General features: G+C 41.1%; 1 protein-coding gene across 2 annotated transcripts in view; it reads right to left on the reverse strand.

Annotated features, from left to right (window-relative positions):
- LOC115113394 (phosphatidylinositide phosphatase SAC2-like) overlaps positions 1–22,965 on the reverse strand; it is a 37,085-nt gene extending 14,120 nt beyond the window's left edge. Inside the window, exons 1-13 of one of the 2 annotated variants that reach the window (XM_029640970.2) lie at positions 21,486–22,965; positions 18,842–18,922; positions 9,507–9,643; positions 7,941–8,069; positions 7,566–7,733; positions 7,294–7,350; positions 3,868–4,066; positions 3,548–3,727; positions 3,265–3,332; positions 3,000–3,124; positions 1,964–2,041; positions 1,688–1,808; positions 1,342–1,470 (exon numbers count right to left, since the gene is read on the reverse strand). In XM_029640970.2, coding sequence (XP_029496830.1) covers positions 1,342–1,470; positions 1,688–1,808; positions 1,964–2,041; positions 3,000–3,124; positions 3,265–3,332; positions 3,548–3,727; positions 3,868–4,066; positions 7,294–7,350; positions 7,566–7,733; positions 7,941–8,069; positions 9,507–9,643; positions 18,842–18,922; positions 21,486–21,582 — 1,569 coding nt within the window. In that variant the 5' untranslated portion in view covers positions 21,583–22,965. Of the gene's footprint in view, positions 1–1,341; positions 1,471–1,687; positions 1,809–1,963; positions 2,042–2,999; positions 3,125–3,264; positions 3,333–3,547; positions 3,728–3,867; positions 4,067–7,293; positions 7,351–7,565; positions 7,734–7,940; positions 8,070–9,506; positions 10,170–18,841; positions 18,924–21,485 lie in introns of those variants that run through there. The other variant, XM_065012877.1, reaches the window with a different exon arrangement.
- Between the last annotated feature and the right edge of the window lie 821 nt (positions 22,966–23,786).

Below are 23,786 nucleotides of genomic sequence, written 5' to 3' on the forward strand. Positions count from 1 at the left end.
GGATATTTCCAAGTCGACATACACCGAGTGTACAAAACATTAGGAACAACTTCCTAAAATATACACTACCGTTCAAAACTTTGGGGTTACTTAGATATTTCTTTGTTTTTGAAAGAAAACCCCTTTTTTTGTCCATTAAAATAGCATCAAATTGGTCAGAAATACAGTGTAGACATTGTTAATGTTTTAAATTACTATTATAGCTGGAAACGGCAGATTTTTTATGGACAATCTACATAGGCGTACAGAAGCCCGTTGTCAGCAATCATCACTCCTGTGTTCCAATGGCACATTGTGTTAGCTAATCCAAGTGTATCATTTTAAAAGGCTAATTGATCATTAGAAAACCCTTTTGCAAATATGTTAGCACAGCTGAAAAATGTGGTCCTGATTAGAGAAGCAATAAAACTGTCCCTCTTTAGAATAGTTGAGTATCTGGAGCATCAGCATTTATAGGTTCAATTTCAGGCTCAAAATGGCCAGAAACAAAGAACTTTCTGAAACTTGTCAGTCTATTTTTGTTCTGAGAAATAGATGGCATCATGAGGTAGGACAATTATGTGGATATATTGAAGCAAAGTCTCAAGACATCAGTCAGGAAGTTAAAGCTTGGTCGCAAATGGGTCTTCCAAATGGACAATTGACCCCAAGCATACTTCCGAAGTTGTGACAAAATGGCTTGAGGACAACCATGTCAAGATATTGGAGTGGCCATCACTAAGCCCTGACCTCAAGCCTATAGAAAATGTGTGGGCAAAACTGAAAAAGTGTGTGTGAGCAAGGAGGCCTACAAACCTGACTCTGTTACACCAGCTCTGTCAGGAGGAATGGGCCAAAATTCACCCAACTTATTGTGGGAAGCTTGTGGAAGGCTACCCAAAACGTTTGACCCAAGTTAAACAATTTAAAGGCAATGCTACCAAATACTAATTGAGTGTATGTAAACTTCTGACCCACTGGGTATGTGATGAAAGACATAAAAGATTAAATAAATCATTCTACTATTATTCTGACATTTCACATTCTTAAAATAAAGTGGTGATCCTAACTGACCTAAAACAAGGATTTTTTACTGGGATTAGATGTCAGGAATTGTGAAAAATTGAGTTTAAATGTATTTGGCTAAGGTGTATGTAAACTTCCAACTGTAGTTGGCTACTGGCCCAATACTCTTAACCACTAGGCTGTCTGCCTCCCTCATTTCTAGTTTAATTACTTGATCAGTTTGCAGTGGAGGCCTACTAACTGAGGGGTAACAGGATAGTATCCTGTTGGCAGATGCAAACCGAATATAGCAAACCTAATATTAGCTTAAAACTTTACACATGCTAATGATTTTACCTTGAGGGCGGCTGTGCCGGCGTACTGTCTGCTGATCGTGTCGCCGTTGTTGGCCCACATGACCTGGTAGATCCTGTAGCACTTGAGCGGCAGAGGCTGCTCAGGGGGCATCACACCTAGTTTCTTCAGCTGAGTGACGCAGAGACAAAGCTTGGCATCAGTCACCATCGAACGTTTGCCAGAAAACTACACTTACAGGAGAATTCCACTGAAAAAGTTTAAATTTGATGTTTTATTCTTTACCTTTACCTTTTCATATGTAATATGCCATCCATTACCACATTACTATGTCTACCATTACATCATCAGCTTTAAGTTGACATGTTCGAAGTAGGGGGAATCTCACCTGTGCCTCCATTACTGCACGAGCTATGGCAGCCTGGACTACATTGGTCCTGTCCAGACAGTCCATGCAGTTGACCCGGAAAATGCCCTCCTGATGGCAGATGACTCCTGCCTGGTCCACCCTGACAGAGGAACATTCACTGTGTGATGCACTGCATGTAGATATGGAGCTTCTGATCAACATGTGCAATCAGTTACTGATTCATTCAAGATTTTTACTTGCCCTAAAAAAAGTCTGTTGAGGTTGGCAATAACACACTCCCACACGCACACTTACCAGCCCCATCTCATGTCTGCGATAATATCAGAGATGGCATCTGTCAGCGTTTGCACATTTTCAAACTTCATACCTCGACTGAGAAGACAAAAGACCAATTAAAATACAGGGGAAGTGCATACTATAATAAAATAAAGAAATACAATAATTGTAGTTTAGGTTATTCTTTGCTTATTAGAGTTACTTATTATACTGAACGAAAACATAAAATGCAACAATTTCCCAAAAAATTGTGAGTTACAGTTCAAACAAGGAAATCAGACAATTGAAATAAATTAATAAGTCCCTATGAATTTTACATGAATGGGCAGGGGCACAGCAATGGGTGGACCTGGGAGGACAAAGGCCCACCCACTGGGGGGCCAGGCCCAGCCAGTCAGAATGAGTTTTTCCCCATAAAAGAGCTTTATTACAGACAGAAATACTCCTGTTTCATCAGCTGTCCGGGTGGCTGGTCTCAGATGATCCCGCGGGTGAATAAGCCGAAAGTGGAGGTCCTGGGCTGGCGAGGCTACACGCGGTTGTGAGACTGGTTGGACGTACTGCCAAATTCTCTAGAATGGCGTTGGAGGTGGCTTATCAGAGAGAAATGAACATTCCATTCTGGCAAGAGCTCTGGTGGACATTCCTGCCGTCCGCATGCATATTGCGCTCTCCCTCAAAACTTGAGACATTGTGCCATTGTGTTGTGTGATAAAACTGCACCTTTTAGAGTGGCCTTTTATTGTCCCCAGCACCTGTGGTGCACCTGTGTAATGACCAGGATGTTTAATCATCTTCTTGATATGCCAAACCTGTCAGGTGGATGGATTATCTTGGCAAAGAAGAAAAGCTCACAAACACGGATGTAAACTAATTCGTGCACAAAATTTGAGAGAAATAAGCTTTTTGTGCAAGTGGAAAAATGTCTGGGATCTTTTATTTCAGCTCATGAAACATGGGATCAACACTTTACATGTTGTGTTTATATTTTTGTTCAGTATTAAATGACCTGTGCAGCCAAGAGCTGATTGTTTCTGTGTATCAATTTCCTTACCAGTGCTCATGGAAGTCAAAAGAGACATATGTAAGGTTAGGATTGTTGTACAGAAGGACTTGTTTGAGATATGCGTCGCCAATAATCTTCTCACGCCCACTTTGGTCCACTAAGTTTATGATGACCTGTCAAAACATAGTTGCAAATTGCATCAACTTTACTATAATGATAAGTCTTTACGTAGATAAGTCTAAGTTAAACGAAAACTCAAGCTTTGGTAGTGATATCAAAGTAATGCCAATGCTGTCTGGCATACGATTCTCACCTGCTTCTTGTAAAGGTTGAGCTGCTCGTCAAAGTGAGCCGCAAAGTAAGGAATGGTCTCCTTTTCTCCTGAAAAGATGATTATAACATAACGGGGAAAAGTATATGATGGGGTCGTATTCATTTTAGCTTGCCCAGTGCCCTGGGTGGGTGGAGTATGCATATTTAAGCCCATTGCATTAGTCATAAAAATACATTCGGCCCACCCGGGGCACTGGACATGATTAAACGAATGCACCCATTATTCCCAAGGCAGTATTTTGGATTGTAAATATCCCACTGACCTTTCTCCAGCCGAGGCCTGGGGTTGTAGCGGTAGCCTGCTTGGCTCCAGAAGACAGGCACCGAACCGCGGCTCTGCACAAAGGACAGTGAGTGGTTGTGCACGTGTATCAGCTGCTCTGTCTCCACAAAGTTAGCCACATGTCCATCTGTGTCTACCCCTCTGCGTTTGTACCGCATCCCTTTGGGGAGAAGAAAACTATGATCATTAAATTCACCCTCCAATAATGATCAGAATTTAACTATGACTTAATCAAAGTGTTGCAAATAGACCCTAGCAATTTGGCCTGGGTGTCCATGACCTCTGACCTCTGCACTATACCTGCACGGTGGCGACTGCGGCGGGAGATGAGGGCCACGGTGAAGCGCGGGTGGATGTCGTCCACGCAGGTGAGCTCCTGGAGCGGCGTATCGGGGCTGCTCTTCTCCTCCTCTGGGCTCTCGTTGTAATTCACTACCAGCTCCTGCACCTGCACAAAGCCCTGAATGATGGGTGTCACCCAGAAGTCCACCTCTGGAACCTGCAACACAACAAGAAAAGTTACAACTCTGTACAGTGATGCTAACTTGAGATGTATAAAGATGGAATGCAGTAGTTCAGTATACAGTACCAGTCAAAAGTTGACACACCTACTCATTCAAGGGTTTTTCTTTATTTTTACTATTTTCTACATTGTAGAATAATAGTGGAGACATCAAAACTATGAAATAACACATATGGAATCATGTAGTAACCACAAAAAAAGTGTTATACAAATTAAAATATATTTTATATTTGAGATTCTTCAAAGTAGTCACCCTTTGCCTTGATGACAGCTTTGAACACTTGTAATTATCTCAACCAGCTTCATGAGGTATGGAATGCATTTCAATTAACAGGTGTGCCTTGTTAAAAGTTAATTTGATTTCCTTAATGTGTTTGAGCCAATCAGTTGTGTTGTGACAAGGTAGGGGTGGTTTACAGAAGATAGCCCTATTTGGTAAAAGACGAAGTCCATATTATGGCAAGATCAGCTCAAATAAGCAAAGAGAAATGACAGTCCATCAAGTTCATTAGAGTTTACATCTCAACATCAACTGTTCAGAGGACACTGCATGAATCAGGCTTTCATGGTCAAATTGCTGCAAAGAAACCACTACTAAAGGACACCAATAAGAAGAAGAGACTTGATTGGGCCAAGAATTCTGTCCTTTGGTCTAATACCAAATTTGAGACTTTTGGTTTCAACCATTGTGTCTTTGTGATACGCAGAGTAGGTGAACAGAGGATCTCCGCATGTGTGGTTCATACCGTGACGCATGGAGGAGTGATGGTGTGGGGGTGCTTTGCTGGTAACACAGTCTGGGATTTATTTAGAATTCAAGGCACACTTAACCAGCATGGATACCACAGCATTCTGCAGCTATACACCATCCCATCTCATTTGCGCTTAGTGGGACTATCATTTGTTTTTCAACAGGACAATGACCCAAAACACACCTCCAGGCTGTGTAAGGGCTATTTGACCAAGGATAGTGATGAGTGCTGCATCAGATGACTTGGCCTCCACAATCACCCGACGTCAACCCAACAGATGGTTTGGGTTGAGTTGGACCGCAGAGTGAAGGAAAAGCAGCCACATGCTCAGCATATGTGGAAACTCATTCAAGACTGTTGGAAAATAATTCCTCATGAAGCTGGTTGAGAGAATGCTAAGAGTGTGCAAAGCTGTAATCAAGGCAAAGGCTGGCTACTTTGAAGAATCTAAAATATATTTTTTGGGTTACAACATGATTCCATGTGTTATTTCATAGTTTTGATGTCTTCATTATTATTCTAGAAAATAGTAGAAGAAAAAAATAAAAATAAAGGAAAAATAAAGAAAAACCTTAAATAAGTAGGTGTGTCCAAACCTTTGGCTGGTACTGTATATTTAACATCGATTAAAAGGAGTATGATTGCTATCCGTTCAAATCACTCCAATAATACCTGCCACTAAGTGTTTCCTTGCTAGAACATTTCCCTATTGTTCAGATAGGGTTCTGCAGAAGCGTTCAGTGTCACACCAGTGCACCATGACCATCTGTACTCTTATACAGATCCTTCGGAAAGTATTCAGATTCCTTGACTTTTTCCGAATTTTGTTACGTTACAGCCTTACTCTGAAACTGATTTTTTTTTTTATTCCCCTCACCAATCTACACACAATAACTCATAACAAAGCAAAAAAATAGGTTTAAAATGTTTTGATATTATATTAAAAATAAAAAAACAGAAATATTACATTTACATAGGTATTCAGACCGTTTACTCAGTACTTTGTTGAAGCACCTTAAGCAGCGATTACAGACTCGAGTCTTGGGTATGACACTACAAGGTTGGCACATCTGTATTTCGGGAGTTTCTCCCATTCTTCTCTGCAGATCCTCTCAAGCTCTGTCAGATTGGATGTGGAGCGTCGCTGCACAGTTATTTTCAGGTCTCGCTAGAGATGTTTGATCGGGTTCAAGGTCAGGCTCTGGCTGGGCCAGTCAAGGACATTCAGAGACTTGTCCCGAAGCCACTCCTTCATTGCCTTGGCTGTGTGCTTAGGGTCATTGTCCTGTTGGAACGTGAACCTTTGTCTGAGGTCCTGAGCACCCTGGAGCAGGTTTTCATCAAAAATGTCTCTGTACTTTGCTCAGTTCATCTTTCCCTTGATCCTGACTAGTATCAAAGTCCCTGGCGCTGAAAAACATGCCCACAGCATGATGCTGCCACCACGCTTCACAGTAGGGATGGCATTGGCCAGGTGATGAGCGGCGCCTGGTTTCCTCCAGACGTGCCTCTTGGCATTCAGGCCAAAGAGTTCAATCTTGGTTTCATCAGACCAGAACATCTTGTTTCTTATGGTCTGAGTGTCCTTTAGTTGCCTTTTGGCAAACCCCAAGCGGGTTTTCATGTGCCTTTTACTGAGGAGTTGTTTCCGTTGGGCCACTCTACTATAAAGGCCTGATTTGTGGAGTGCTGCAAAGATAGTAGGGTCTCCCCAGGGTCTCCCATCTCCACAGGGTATCACAGGGTATCTCTGGAGCTCTGTCACATTGGCCATCGGGTTCTTGGTAATCTCCCTTACCAAGGCCCTTCTACCCCGGTTGCTCAGTTTGGCCGGGCGGACTGCTCTAAGAGTCAAACTTCTTCCATTTAAGAATGGTGGAGGCCACTGTGTTCTTGGGGACCTTCAATGCTGCAGACATTATTTGGTACCCTTCAGATCTGTACCTCGAAACTATCCTGTCTCGGAGCTCTATGGACAATTCCTTTGACCTCATGGTTTGGTTTTTGCTCTGACGTGCACTGTCAACTGTGGGACCTTATATGGACAGGTATGTGCCATTCCAAATCATGTCCAATCAATTAAATTTACCACAGGTGGACTCCAATCAAGTTGTAGAAACATCAAGGATGATTAAATGGGAACAGGATGCACCTGAGCTCAATTTCAAGTCTCATAGCAAAGGGTCTGAATACTTATGTAACTAAGGTATTTCTGTTTAGAATTTGCCAACATTTCTAAAAACCTGTTTTCGCTTTGTCATTATGGGTTATTATCCCGAAGATAGTCCTGCTTTGTGGATTTTTTTTATTTTTAATAAGGCTGTAATGTAACAAAATGTGGAAAAAGATAAGGGGTATGAATACTTTCCGAATGCACTGTATCTGATAATTCACAAATTAATATCTAGTCTATCCATTCCTGCCAAACCAGTCTTGAAATGCATCAGTTACCTGCAGATCAATTAGCTCCTGGACCATGTGTTTGTTCCAGAAGAATCTGTCATCCACCTTGAAGAGGAAAATAACTATTATCAGTCAAACACAATTACTTTATTTTAATTATTTAAGCTTGGTTAAACTTATCTTAAAAGACAGGAAATGTGTGGCAAAATACTGTACTTAAACCAGGCATCTCAAACCAGCGAACCCCAGGCCAAACGTGACCAGCGATCTGATTTAGTAAATGCGACCTGTGTGCTTTGAGTGTAGTAATAACCACTTACCTGTTTCCATTGGGGTAAGTTGGACTTTTCTGTGTCTCCCTGCCGCTGCACAGTGTTGGTGAGGTCATAAGTCATGCTGTAGTAGAAGGAATCGGAGTCCATGAATATCTTGTACAGCTCGTCGAGCAGCCGCCTCTCGAGACGTTCCTTCTCTTTGTTTTCCTTGACCTGAAAGGCAGGGGAATACTGGGTGGTGGACATGGACAGGGATGGTATTAAATTGTCAAAATAATATAGAAAAATAACTTACAAATAAACTATAAATGAAAATAAATAAATAAATAAAAGCAAATGTACCAATTTAAAAAATGTACAAGAGGCATGTAAGATGATAATACATGGGATATCTGAGCACAGAACTACAAATTCTATAACCTTTTTCTTAGTGGGAGCCCCAACATTGGACTTGATCTGACTCAGAGTTTTCATCAGGTACTTCGACTCATCTGGAGACGGTGCAAGTTTCTCAGGCTTGTCGATCCCAAAGTGATGCTTCTTACAAAGCTAAAAGAAAAAGGACAGACTTTCTTTTCCACTTTCTATCAAAATTGTACATTGCTAACATACCAGCGTCATCATCCCCTGTAGTGATGTGTAACAGGAATTTAAAAATTAACTCTGAGAAATACGCTCACTTTTCCAACCCATCTGAAGGGAGAATTTGAATAAAATTGTTCTTAACTGACTTGCCTAGTTAAATAAAGGTTCAATTAAAAATGACCCTTAATTCAGATCAGCTTAGGCTAATTGAGTATACCAAAGCATTCTGAATTGACCCCAACTCTATTAGACTTCCTCATAATTTAGTTAATGATTAAAGTTTTCCAAATATATTTACAGGGAATGATAGACAATTGGGATCATACTGGTGGACATATCTACGAGGTTGATTGACAGCTAATCACTATGGTGTCTTTGAGTTAATTGGTTCAGTCTCAATGTGATTGCTAGCTAATTACATCAATTCAAAGCTACCAACAGTCAAAAACATCCAAAACAAGTGGTTCAGAAAACTCTAAAACAACTTCACAGGGCTACTGAATTCCTAGACGGGATGGAATAATAATTCTGTGGTATGGACAGTATGTAGGGCTAGGTTCTAGAAACATACCAGAGACATGATTATCCAACACATCCCGTTTACTGGACATGTTTCACTTACTTTCTCATGATCAGTATCATCTGTATCATCATCATGGCTCACCTGTAAGACTGGCATCTAAGCAAAATCCCCATTTCTCTGAGATCATTTAGCAAAATCACATTACTTTGGTTTCTAATTAAACAATTCTGATTAACATTGGCAATGCAGAAAAATAACACTAATGTAGTGTACCTTGGATGTTCATCTTACAAGGTGATTCATTGGACTCATCAAGGTGTCAATCAAAACAGGGCAATTGAGATACTTACTAGAAACATTGAAATGAAACCATAAAATTGAAAAACACTAAGGGTAGCCTAGATTATAGCGGCAAGCTATGGTTTTCATCTCATCATGGCTGCATCCTAGATTAAAGAAAGATGCACTATGCAGAAATCTCTACGCCATTTCCTGGTTGCTAAAATTCTAATAGTATAGTGTAGAGAAGCATTGTACCATTTATTGTATTTTCAGCTGTTTGAAGCTGGTGTACATAACCAAAGGTAAAAGCCATAAAACGAAACTTAAGAACAGGAAGCATAGAAATAGAGCACATAGAGCATATCTACCGTTTCTTTCAATGAGAATGACAGCTCTATAAGACATTTCGATATGAATTTGGTCGGGTCGCCAAAAAAGCTACATATTGCAGCTTTAAAAAAGGAGACAATAGCACATCAGTGGCTACTTTAAAGTGATTACCGCTGCATTTTCACACTTAACGTCACAGTACTGCTTGAATGCTCAGAGCTCCATTAACCTCAAAGATAAAACGTGCCTCACAGACAATCTCTCACCTCCAGCTCCAGATCCAGTGGCTCTTCCTCAGACAGAGGAATGACAGCTATCTTGGTGATCTTGTAGACTTTGTGGTCACCTGGCATCTGGCCAACCAGCGCTTTTTGGCGGATCAGTATGAGACCCAGAGGAAGATCTACCAACAAGAAGGGGTAAGGGGGACATCATCACAGGCACAGAATTCCACACATTCCATAAGGTTTGACTTTTAGGGTTGGGCGTTATCCAGACTTTCATATTGTCATATCATCCTTCTCTCACAGGAATTTACAGTATTACCGGTTTAGTATCCAAGGGTGCGCCAAACCTCCCCCCCACCCCCCAAACAAAAAACAGCCCACTTGGCGTTTATTACCATTATTATAGCACAAGTTATGACGAAATTCCATGGAGGTTGCTAGCTAAATATGCTAACGAGCGTAAACTAAAATAAACGAATTGCAATGACAGGCAATCCAAATCATAAAGTTACACATATATAGGTAGGAGCTACCTAATATCAATTTTGGTGAGTTTGGACATTTATAAGCGAATGTGAACGAGAGACATTGTGCAAAATAATTAAGTTGAGGCATGCTTATCTGATGGAAAAACAGTACTGGCTCTGTAGCAGCATGTGTATGTACAGGCTGTGTCTGTGTGAAGTCGCTAGGGCAACGGGCCTGCTCAGAGAACATGGGGGAGTAGCAAACAGGCAGAGTATGGAGAGGAGAAAAAAACAAGAAAATGAAGTTAGCAGTGGCAACTGTACAGATAAAGTCCTTTGGATGAGTTGACTTTTCAAACATGGCAGAAAGCTAACACAATATGATGCCACGTCATTAACTGAGCCACTTAGATAACTAGCAAGTTAAACTTGGGGGTCGCATTAACGCAGAATTCAGTGTTTTTCAAGCAAAAAAAAGATAACACAAATATTTTATCAGCAGACAGTGCTCTGACTAATGTGTAGCTACTTCTCCTGTGCTTTTCTCAGTGTAGCCAGCCTACTTCTCTCCAGGTAAAATGAAAGATTAACTTCAAACAAAAAAATTAGGAAATGGAGCTACATTCTTTCTATGATAAACATTAGAAATATGATGGCCATGCATAATTTCAACCTGGTCTCAGAGCATTTCATATTATTCTGCATATAAATCCGAGACACTCGTATGGTTACATAAGACAGATGGTTAGTTAAGGCAAAAACTAAAGTCTGGATGGATGGGTGGATGGGCGTATAATGTGAACGTCTAGCAACCCCAAGGTTGCGAGTTTGAATCTCATCACGGACAATTTTAGCAACTTTTGAACTACTTACTACTTTTTAGCTACTTTGCAACTACTTAGTATGTTAGCTAACCATTCCCCTAAACATAACCTAAAACATAGCTAGGCAAGGAGTTAACATTTAACGAGCTAGCTAACGTTAGTCACCAAGCTAGAATTTAACATATTATACGTTATGCAAATTCATAACATACAATACGAAATGGGTGATGGCCATCTACAAATTAATACATACAGATGAAGTCGGAAGTTTTACATACACATAGGTTGGAGTCATTAAAGCTCATTTTTCAACCACTCCACAAATTTCATGTTAACAAACTATAGTTTTGAAAAGTTGGTTAGGACATCTACTTTGTGCATGACACAGGTAAGTTTTCCAACAATTGTTTATAGACAGATTATTTCACTGTATCACAATTCAAGTGGGTCAGAAGTTTATATACACTAAGTTCACTGTGCCTTTAGCTTGGAAAATTCCAGAAAATGATGTCATGGCTTTAGAAGCTTCTGATATGCTAATTGACAACATTTGAGTCAATTGGAGGTGTACCTGTGGATGTATTTCAAGGCCTACCTTCAAACTAATTTGCCTCTTTGCTTGACGTCATGGGAAAATCAAAAGAAATCAGCTAAGACCGCATAATTGTATTTTTTTTAATCAGAAGTCTGGTTCATCCTTGGGAGCAATTTCCAAATGTCTGAAGGTACCACGTTCATCTGTACAAACAATAGTACGCAAGTATAAACACCATGGAACCACGCAGCGGTCATACCGCTCAGGAAGGAGATTTGTTCCATCTCCTAGAGATGAATGTACTTTGGTGCAAAAAGTGCAAATCAATCCCAGAACAACAGAAAATGACTTTGTGAAGATGCTGGAGGAAACAGGTACAAAAGTATCTATACCCACAGTAAAACGAGTCCTTTATCAACATAACCTGAAAGGCTGCTCAGTAAGGAAGAAGCCACTGCTCCAAAACTGCCATAAAAAAGCCAGACTACAGTTTACAACTGCACATGGGGACAAAGATCGTACTTTTTGGCGAAATGTCCTCTGGTCTGATGAAACAAAAATAGAATTGTTTGGCCATAATGACCATCGTTATGTTTGGAGGGAAAAGAACCCATCCCAACCGTGAAGCACGTTGGTGGCAGCATAATCTTGTGGGGGTGCTTTGCTGCAGGAGGGACTGGTGCACTTCACAAAATAGATGGCATCATGAGGTAGGACAATTGTGTGGATATATTGATGCAACATCTCAAGACATCAGTCAGGAAGTTAAAGCTTGGTCGCAAATGGGTCTTCCAAATGGACAATGACCCCAAGCATACTTCCAAAGTTGTGGCAAAATGGCTTAAGGACAACAAAGTCAAGGTATATCACAAAGCCCTGACCTCAATCCTATAGAAAATGTGTGGGCAGAACTGAAAAAGCATGTACGAGCAAGGAGGCCTTTAAACGTGACTCAGTTACACCAGCTCTTTCAGGAGGAATGGGTCAAAACTCACCCAACTTATTGTCGGAAGCTTGTGGAAGGCTACCCGAAACATTTGACCCAAGTTAAAAAATTTAAAAGACAATGCTACCAAATACTAATTGAGTGTAGTTGCACGTGCCCGTCCCTGATCACTCTATTGAAGAAAAACACTTGAATACACTTCAATATAAAACGTGACCTCAGTCAATACACAGCTGAACTCAACCTGCTCTCGCTTTCTCCTGTTGTGATATTTACAAACAAACATGTGACAGGCTCAAATGTTCTAGGGAACTACAGTGAGCTTCACAATGTAAAATAATGGAACACGTGAAATGAAGCGGATCGCCTAACATATTGCACAAGTTGACTGAAGGTATTTACTTAATGTAGCTAATATTAACTTGGTATTGTAAAAACCCTCCCAGGGCCATTTCCAAATGGCCGTATATGGTACATAAACCACCCAAGTCTAGTGACTTATTCACCTTTTCTCTCTCTCACCATCTGTCTGTGGTGAAACACAGCATTTGGCTAAGCGAACTGAAATTTCAAGCATTCAAATTCAATTGATTCGTTAGAATCAGAGGTATATACATGCTCTTCTCTTGTAAAACCAATGTATTATTCATGGACTACAGCTCTGCTTTCAACACCATAGTGACCTCAAAGCTCATCACTAAGCTAAGAACCCTGGGACTAAACACCTCCCTCTGCAACTGGATCGAGGACTTCCTGACGGGCCGCCCCCAGGTGGTAAGGGTAGGTAACAACACATCCGGCACGCTGATCCTCAACACGGGGGCCCCTCAGGGGTGCGTGCTCAGTCCCATACTGTACTCCCTGTTCACTCATGACTGCACGGCTGTCATTGAAAATATGAATGTTCTAAACTGACTTGCCTAGTTAAATAAAGGTTTTTAAAAAGTGACAATTTCACCTGGTTAATATTACCTGCTAACCTGGATTTCTAGTAACTAAATATATATACTTCTGTGTATTGATATTAAGAAAGGCATTGGTGTTTATGGTTAGGTACACGTTGGAGCAACGAGTCCTTTCACGCGAATGCGCACTGCATTGATTATATGCAACGCAGGACACGCTAGATAAACTAGTAATATCATCAACCATGTGTAGCTATAACTAGTGATTATGATTGATTAAGTTTAATGCTAGCTAGCAACTTACCTTGGCTTCTTACTGCATTCGCGTAACAGGCGGGCTCCTCGTGAGGCAGGTGGTTAGAGCTTTGGACTAGTTAACTGTAAGGTTGCAAGTTTGAATCCCTGAGCTGACAAGGTAAAAATCTGTCTTTCTGTCCCTTAACAAGGCAGTTAACCCACCGTTCCTAGGCCTTCATTGAAAATAAGAATGTGTTAACTGACTTGCCTAGTTAAATAAAGATTAAATGAAAGGTGTCAAAAAAATATATATATATAAAATAAAAAATAAATAAATGAATAAATAGGCAAAATCGGCGTCCAAAATTACCAATTGTTATGAAAACTTGAAATCGGCCCTAATTAATCGCTGATTCCGATTAATCGGTCGACCTCTAGTGCGTATAGCCCAGTACATCACTGGGGCCAAGCTTCCTGCCATCCAGGACCTAAAAATTGTCAAAGACTCCAGCCACCCTAGTCATAGACTGTTCTCTCTGCTACGCGGACGGCAAGCTGTACCGAAGCGCCAAGTCTAGGTCCAAGAAGGTTCTAAACAGCTTCTACCCCCAAGCCATAAGACTCCTGAACATCTAATCAAATGGCTACCCAGACTATGTGCATATAGATGTGTAAAGACAGTTGGACAAGACGCGGTAGGTAACTATCTTGTTAATTGTTTACAAACAAATTAGTGAACGTGCTAGAAAGCTAAACAGCAACCTAGCTAACTTGATGAATGCTGTAGCTAGCCAAAAAGGACTTGTTTTGAAAGTTGGATCATGTTATCCTTTGAGGGTTTAAAAAGTGTTCTTACACTATGAACATTCAAAGTAACTTGGAAATTTCCATGGCAGGCATTGTCACCATAGCTTGCTACATAACTTTGAGTGATAGGAAGCATGAGCACCACAAATAAGTCTACACCACTGCGCACACACCCGCCGTTACAATGACAACTAGCGTAGCCATATCAGCAAATGACTGCTTTCTGAACACACACACACAAATCCAATTTGGTCACTTGTAACTTACTGTTTGGACAGTCAGTATTCAAAAACTGACAAGTAAATGATTTATAACAATCAACTCATAAAGTAACTGGCAAGGTTGCTAGCCAACTAGCCTGTTAACGTTACATTAGCGCTACATGAGTTAACCAGTTGCTATCAACAACTAGCTTACAGCTACATTAAAGTAAACCAAAGTTTTGGAAATACATAACACCATCTTTCACAGACCTTTAATACTGTTGATCACTCACTGCTAATTCAGAGGCTGTCCTTAAAGGCTGCATGTAACTGGTTTAAACATTACTTGACATAATTCAATGTGTATTTACAGATGGTGTCAAATCAGGTTATGCAGGGGTCAATTCTAGGACCTGTACTTTTTACATTAATAATACTGACTGTCAAAAAAAATGTCCTGCACTTGTATGCCGATGATACTGTAATGTATGCTATTGAACCCACGGTTGACCAGGCTCTATCTTAACTTCAATCTGCCTTCATTGTATTGCAGAAAAACTTTTACCTCAAATTGGTATTGAATGCAGGTAAAACCTTGTATGTTGGACTCGCATAAACATAACTCTGATGATTTAAACATACAGTGGTGCAAAAAAGTATTTAGTCAGACACCAATTGTGCAAGTTCTCCCACTTAAAAAGATGAGAGAGGCCTGTAATTTCCATCATAGGCACACTTCAACTATGACAGACAAAATGAGAAAAAAAAAACCAGAAAATCACAATGTAGGTTTTGTAAGTGCATTCCAGCTGGTGTAAATTCCACAAGTTACCACCGGCTAAATCTATGACGTTAAAAATGCCTATTTAATCTGTTCCATCTGACTGTGCAATCCACTGTATCATCAGCCCAGCCAGGCAATTTATAAACTTGATCTCCACTATAAAACACATTGAGACACTCACATTTCTTTTAGACTAACATTTAGTTTAACAGTGGAGATTTGTATAAACCTTGCCGCCTGTCTAACATTTGCAATATTGTTTCAACATTCAAATTCGATCTCCAGCTGTCCCATAGTAATGAACATGTCAGGAGTTGGACGAGAAAACAGGCAGGCGGCAGCTTTTCTCAGCCAGTCAAAATCCTGAATCAGCATAGTTTTGTATATATCCTTACAAATTATCAATAGAAAAACAGGTCAAATTAAACAAATTGCAGCTAGTCTACCGTCTTTCCAACTTCAGCTTGAAGTGATTGTGTTAGTTGTGTTGTTGGCTAGCTGCTCTGAACAACAGTGTCCTGACAAGAGCACATATTCTATACCAGGAGGAATCGTGCATCATTAGCTTATTGTTATGGATGTATCCAAATTAAATGTAACTAGAAAATAGCTTAAACGCAAATGCAGCTACTTTGTGGTTATTCTGGCTGCACTTTTTGACGTGACTGTAAGCTAGCCGTAGTTGGATAGCTAGCAAGACAAGGATAAGAATGTTGCCAGCCAGTATGGCAATGGAACATTTAGAATGAACAACTGGGTCCATAGATACAGAACAAAAAGACTGAACGACTGGGTCGCGTCTCTGGCAACCGAACCGATAGAATGAACGACCAGCCAGCTTGGGTAGCAACCCTAGATTTGTAGCGACTATATCTTGTGGAAGGATGTAAATATTGTGGAAAATAGGTAAATCATTATTTGAATATGTTGGTAACACGCTATATAAAAGTGATAATGCCCTTGAAGCCGGTGTTTGGAGGATATATTGGCACGGTCCGTCTCAGGCCTAACAACATCCGTGCCAATGTATCCTCCAAACACTGGCAACAACAGCTCAGCCGCGAAGTGGTAGGCCACACAAGCTCATAGAACAGGAGCGCTGAGTGCTGAAGTGCATAAAAAATCTTTTGTCGTTGGTTGCAACACTTGCTACCAAGTTCAAAACTGCCTCTGGAAGCAACATCAGCACAAGAACTGTTCGTCAGGAGTTTCCTGAAATGGGTTTCCATGGCCGAGCAGCTGCACACAAGCCTAAGATATCCATGCACAATGCTAAGCATCGGCTGGTGTGGTTTAAAGCTCACTGCCATTGGACTCTGGAGCAGTGGAAACGCTACCGGCCGAATGCATTGTGCCAACTGTAAAGTTGGTTGGAGAAGGAATAAAGGTCTGGAGCGGTTTTTCATAGGTTCGGGCTGGCCCCTTAGTTTCAGTTGGATTCTAGCTTGAAATATACTTGTTCATGTTACCATACTAGAAGTTATTGATTACTTTACATGTATAAGGAAAGTATGTTGGGGTCAATGAAGGGTGGAAATGAACTTGATGTATGGAAAGTTACTGAGTGAGACGAGGTGAAGTGCAGAAAGTTCATATTCTGTTCAAACATGTTATTGTTGAATATCAATGTTCCTAAGGAGGGAGGCAAAGGGCAACAGTCTAGTTTCAGTTCCTGATAAGGCAGGCGAGCTGGCGAGCTCGAGGTCAAGTCAGATGAAGTGAGAAGAAACCCCCGGGGTGGGGCCAGAGGGACCCACCCCAACGACCATCCTACTAGTCTTATGTCAAATGCATACACTTCCACGCCTCTATGAAGGGTCTAGCATCATGCAGGGCCATGACTACATCAGTGAGAGAAACCAATGAAGTTCCTGCCTAACAACATAGATGTATTGGCTGTCTAGATGTGTAAGGAGTTAACCCCGCTTAGTAGGAGGTTATAAATATATATCCTTGTGTAATTATACCTTCTCTTTGCAGCTGTATGACCCAGGGGGTGAATAAAAACTTGGTTTGAGCTTTTTCTAGTCGTCCGTTAGAGAGTTTTTACTCTGTTCAGAACCTAACACAGTGAAGGAAAATCTTAACACTACAGCATACACTGATGTTCTAGACGATTCTGTGCTTCCAACTTTGTAGTAACAGTTTGGGGAAGGCCCTTTTCTGTTTCAGCAAGACAATACTCCAGTGCACAAAGTGAGGTCCATAAAGAAATGGTTTGTCGAGATCGGTGTGGAAGAAATTGACTGGCCTTCAGAGGCCTGACCCATTGAACACCTTTATGGAAGAAAGTCCCCGCAGCAGTGTTCCAACATCTAGTGAAAAGCCTTCCCAGAAGAGTGGAGGCTGTTATAGCAGAAAAGGTGGGACCAACTCCATATTAATGCCCATGATTTTGGAATGGGATGTTCAACGAGCAGGTAGGTGTCCACATACTTTTGACCTTGTAGTGTACATAAGTGCAATACATCCGGCAGAAAATAGTTTAACAGACTTGCAAAGCTATTTGGCTAGCAGCCACACAACTACATTAGCTTACAATGAAAAAGCAAGGTATTTTTTGCAAAAATTAAGCATTGGCATCATATTGTTTCATACGTAGATCATAGAAAGAATGTAGCTAGCTACATTTCTTAATGTTTTGTTTTAAGTTAATCTTGCCTTTTAACTTGCTACCGGAGGAAAGTACCGGGGGAAAAGTAGCCTACGCATAAGTCAGAGCACTGTCTGGTGATTCAATGACCTGAGCAAATATATTTCATCCGAGTGGAAAAGTGCAACTGAAACAAATATTTTACAGTCCTGATTTGGAGCAAACACTGACTGAAGCTGAGCGGGATTTACAATAAGAAGCATTTTAGATCTGCGTTTACAAAACGCAGGAAGATAGTTATTTCCTTTTCGGTGTGAGAAATGCAGAATCCAGAGTTAAAATGACCAGCGACCTAGGGTAACCAATTCTGAAACTGCAGATGGTTGTTAGAACACTTATTTTCCTACTTCAATCAACAAGTCCATTTTGAATTTGTGATAAACTGTCGTCATTTAGTTTGTGTATCCAATCATTTAGATACCTTTTTAATAGGACTTTGTTTGCACACTGCGTGTGTGGAGGGAGCGGTCAGAACACAATTGAGTGAATGAGACAAGGAGGGGAAAAGGAATTTAGGGAGATAAACATTGTGATGCTTGGCTTCTTTTTTGTGGTGCCCCGCAAATCATATGTACAAATGGAACACTAGAGTGAAAGCAAATTAATGTTGTCGTCAAGAGAAAGTTTTACTTTCCCATTTGGGCAGCCACAAAGCGCATATCCACAGAATACAGATTTTTTTTGTTATCTCTGGTTAAAGATCGAGCTTTGACGTCTGTTTGAGTACTCATGCCCATCCCTATTTGGTGCTGTGCAAAGGCCAGAAACCAGACTGGAAACCCTTTTACAACTGATTAGATGATAGATGGGATTGAGGCTGGTTGCAAACACTTTTTCCCGTACATTTGATAGGAAGGAGAGGTTGGAGATGGGCCTGTAGTTGGATAGGATGTCCTGGTCAAGGTTGTGTTTCTCAGTAAGGAAGACTGCAGCTGTTTTGAAGATCGATGGTACCTCTCCAGTCAGCCAATAAGCCAGTACTTGTAGCACAAGGCCTACACCATTTCACTTACCTGTATGAAGTTGTATTTTCCCGATGAGACCCTCAACCAGGCCCAAGCACACTGGGTTCCAAGCTAAAAGAAGGTCTGTTGCTGAAATAAAGAGAGAGAAACAACAAATCAGAGAAAATAAAGACTTATGGAGTGGACACAAAGTAAAAACATTTAAGAAAATCGCCCCACAAACTGAGAGCAATTAAGTTATTTAATGATAAACAGCACATGCATATAAGCCTATTTTCCAAACAGAGCACCAAGTTGATGGATTGTAGGCTATCCCTGGTTGTGCCAGTCTTATGCCATCCCAATAATATTTACATTGTGGACCATTTGCTGCACTTTCCATGCAAGGTTTGGACTGAGGGTTTCTGATTATACTGTTAGGGATCATCATGAAGCATTACATTACAGTAGTATCTAGATACCAAGCAGCCAAGTTCAGAAGTATTTAATGCATCCAGTGCTTAAAACATCAAGAGAATCTTCTCACAGTTCAAATAGACAAGTGTTATCACTTGGGAAGAATACATGTAGAGGTGGTGTATTCAACTCTTACCCTACTGGTTTTCTTTTCTACTTGATAATTAATTGCACCCACCTGGAGTCCCATTCAGTCCCCGATTAGAGGGGAATAATTAAAAAACACAGTGTAACTGGTTTGTGGTCCAGAGTTGGGTTTGAGGGATGTAAAGAATACATTATGACAATTTCTTTGACTGAAGCAGAGGTACAAAAACCAGGTCAGAGGGTCACAGACAGTAGCCATGTTTCTGGCAACACTGTTTATGGCAAACCCATCATCGATAGAGTTTAGAATGAGAAAAAAAACACATGGAACTTTCAGGATGTGACATCATTACACTTTTTTTATTCAACAAGTGGATGGAAACCTAGCTAATGTCAGTTTTCATTCTTAAAAAATTGTGTAGTAACATGATGCACTGAAGCATGACTACATCACTGCCAAATTACTACATCACAACTAGCAAACTGATGCTGATAACTAAAACAACTTTGGTATAACAGAAAACTAGACGTGAAGGGTATGTCAAGCAGTTGAAGAGTTGAGTCATGAATGGGCAACAAAGAGGGTGGAGATTGGAGAACATCTAGGTAGCTGAGACAAAAACTGTTCCTGTTCCATGGAGCCAGAGAACTCTGTACCGACCTCAGCGCTGGAGCCCGGGCAGGGAGGTGGAAAATAGGGGCTGCCCCTACACACACACACACATCTCTCTGTTTGTCCATGATACAAACTCAACCATAGATTTGTTCAGAAATGTGAAATATTGTGGAAATTCATGTCGGTGCTAGTGTCAACAAGTCCAATGAGGAATGGAAACCCTTTTCCAATTAAATAATGGAAGAGCAGTGCAACCCAAACCTGTTCAGGCTGGCTGCACACCCATGTGACCTCAGCTAGCCCACAGGGTAGTAATTTACATCCATACAGTGGCTGCTCCCTCTCAACAGCTTTTTGGTTACAACAGAAAGGCAAGGTTCAGCGGCTCAGCTACTGAATTTGCTGTGAATTGTCCCGGCTTAGCTCGCCACTCTGTCACAGAGAAGGGGGAGGTGTTTTGGCAAGACACGGGTGCAGGTCAGACAGAAGCACAAGAGCTAACGATCTAGCCTAAGGTAGCTACAGATTGTTACACCAGATCATTTGATTTAACCAAAGATTTTTGGTATCCATTGAATTTAGAAAATGCTCTGTTATTAAAATAATTATTTGTTCTCCATTGAGTAATCCAACAATGTGTACACCGCTATCTTGTCTATTTAAAATCTTCTCATTGTTCGAGACAGGTGTTATGACATTTGGTACTTTGGGGTGGACCCATCTGTCTCAATTAATCTGGCCTAAGTATGCTCATCTCCCAAGAAGCAGAACAAGTCACGCAAGGTAGTGTGTTGTGTAGCAGAGAGCCCGTAACTAGTCTGTAAATATGTGGAATTCAGTGTAAGGAAATAAGTAACCACAACAGATGCTTGAGTGGCATTTCAGGAAATGAACAGTTAACCATGTAGCCAAAGGAATCCAATAAAACAAGCTCATGTTAGAAGAAAAATGGATGGAGGATGCAGGAATTATGAACCCTAATAACTGTTTTGTTCAATACAAAACAATTTAAAGACAATTAAACATGGAAACATATGGAGCAATGTCACCGTCTGTTTTCTAGCTCATTGTTTGAATGGAACCCTGCTACATAATTTGTAATGTGCCCCTCGAGCATCGCAGTCTGTTTATTCCAAATATCACGATCAGGTCAACTGGGCAGTGCCACACTGGACATGAAAGTATGGTAATAATACACATTTAATAAACTGGCAGTTAACATGAGGATGTTTGTTTAGATAGCTAAATTATTGCAACCAAAAATGGAATGGCACTTGATTTTTAGTAAGGTGCGCTGTTGTTGGATCCACAGCGTCCTATATAGTTGTCGTTGTCAACGTGTAAAACAATACTTACTTGGATAATGAAGACATAGCTAAGACAAGAGGAAATGCTCATGCTATGGGCTTGACGTCATTATAGCTAGCCATTTAGTTATGGGTTTGATGTCCGAGCTTACTGATGTTACGTTAGCTAGCTAATTGATGGCTATGAGAAACTGAATTTTAAAAATGACAAATGTATTTTGCCTACCAGGTCTGGCGTTCATGGTCCCATCTATTCGGCTACACCAAAGAGCATGGTCGCCACTCTGGAGAATATAATGGTCTTTGGCTTGAAACAGCTCCATTTTATCGGTGTACAGTATGTCAAACCATGTAAATATTTCTGTGGTCCAAACCGGTTAGCTAGCTATAGCTAGCACGCCTATCTAACGTTAACGTTACTGACAGGGCGTTTCCCTGGCAAGTTGGCTAACGTTTGCTTTGCTTATTTTAAATATTCTTTATTAGTTCAAAAAGTAGACATAATGAGACACTTATTCAATGTGTGAAAATGTAGCTGGTAATTCATTTCCAGTCGAAAGACCGACTGACTGTCGATTTCCTGCAGAAACAATCACACGTGACTTCTTCTATGGATGTTTGATCGCGATTGGCAACCAACTTTAATGTGCATTACCGCCACCAACTGGATTGGAGTGTGGACCAAAGACATAAGGTCAAACTGCACCTGTCCTCCCCACCTGTCCTCCCCTGATCTATTTGTGAATACAACTACTCCTTCCTCAACAGCTCTTACCTGCTCAGGCAACCCTAGATCTATCACTGGCTGAGGGAGCAACCAAGGTGGGATAGCAGGAAGAACAACAGAGAGTCGAAACTCCCTCCCAAATAACCCCATCTCCCTCGCCATGCCATTGCCTATCTACCCAAAACTTGTATTCAGATTTCATTCGTGTTTCCAGCTCTCTAGGAGTACCTTTTTTGTAGGATGTGCAACCTTATGTCCTTTTAGATTTACCCATTATATCATGGTTAGCTGTTGTCTTCTAATGGCATCTCTACCAACTCTACCTGCATCGCTGCCACCGGGGAGCTCCTGATTGCTCCACAACATATTCTTAGGGCTTGGGCATAGATAACATTTAGATTTTTTTTAGCCCAGGGGAATTATACGATCCAGCACAGGGAGATCCCAATCTCGTCTGACCCCACTCATCCTCTTTATCACCTACCATACCTCTCCCACAGGAGTGGTCCTTTTTATGTTACCACAGAACCGGCACCAACACTCCCTCTTAGCTGTCCTAACGATCCTCCTTACTACTGATTGTGCTTGTTTATACTGAATCAGGTGCTGGTAATTATGGGACCTTTTCAACATTCTGAATGCCCTGTTCCTGCTATTCACAACTTCTCCACACTCAACCAGGGGACTGCGTTACTCTTTGTCCCCCCTGTACCCATAGGAATATCCTGCCCTGCGGCCCCTACTATTGCTCCATTTACTTCATCATTGACTGTTTCTATATCTGAATTGAGATCAACCTGAGACAGCTCTTGTTCACTCAACTCCTGAAACTGACCCCTCTCTGCTCTCCTCAATCCATTTCCTACTGAATCTTCCACCCTCCGGTTCCCCGGATATCATGAAGTCTCACAATACTTTTCTCATCAAGTAGTTCCTCCAACACATGTCCATTTACATCAGTCAGTAACCCTCCACAGAGCGTATTATGAGCATTAAAAACCACACACGACATTAGCTGTCTCCTATCTTGACCTTCTACATTCCCAAAGGCCATCAACTCTAGTCTCTTACACATGTTGTAAAAGTTCACTATTATCATATTCCCCTTCCCAACCACACCTCTACCACTACATACTCCTGTTCAACTCCATCTCTCACACACCTATATGGGATCCCCGGCATTATAAAGGTAGCACACCCGCCTCCTTTCCCTGCCACCCTATCTCTACAGACTGGTTTAAGCCATGTCTCCTGGAGACATATCACAATAGGTTTGACCGGTAACTCCTCAAGAAACTGTTTGAACTCTTGCCCATTAAGCCATCAAACTTCTGTCATTCCATTGAATGATTAACACCATTATGAAAATTATGAAAATGTTTCTCAATCTTATTGAGGTCATCCTGTACATTTTCACATGTCAGTCCTGCGATCCCAAGACACTTCACTGCCTGATCCACTATGATCAGTATCTTCTTAGTCTTAGATTGTAATTATTCTGTGCTATTGATTGCTGCGGTCACAAATGTAACAACCTTCCTCATATCTACTACCAGTGTCACGACTTCTGCCAAAGTCGTTGCCTCTCCTTGTTCAGGCGGTGCTCGGCGGTCGACGTCACCGGCCTTCTAGCCATCATTGATCCATTTTTCATTTTCCATTGGTTTTGTCTTGTCTTCCCACATACCTGTTTTCAATCCCGTCCAACCTGCATCCCGACCTGCCCTGGAATACTTGCTCTACTGGGTGCCCCGTTAGTTTTTGCGTGAACTACCTTCCCTGCTTCTGCATACGAGATGT

Source organism: Oncorhynchus nerka, linkage group LG28, assembly GCF_034236695.1.
Source record: "Oncorhynchus nerka isolate Pitt River linkage group LG28, Oner_Uvic_2.0, whole genome shotgun sequence".
Lineage (NCBI taxonomy): Eukaryota > Metazoa > Chordata > Actinopteri > Salmoniformes > Salmonidae > Oncorhynchus > Oncorhynchus nerka.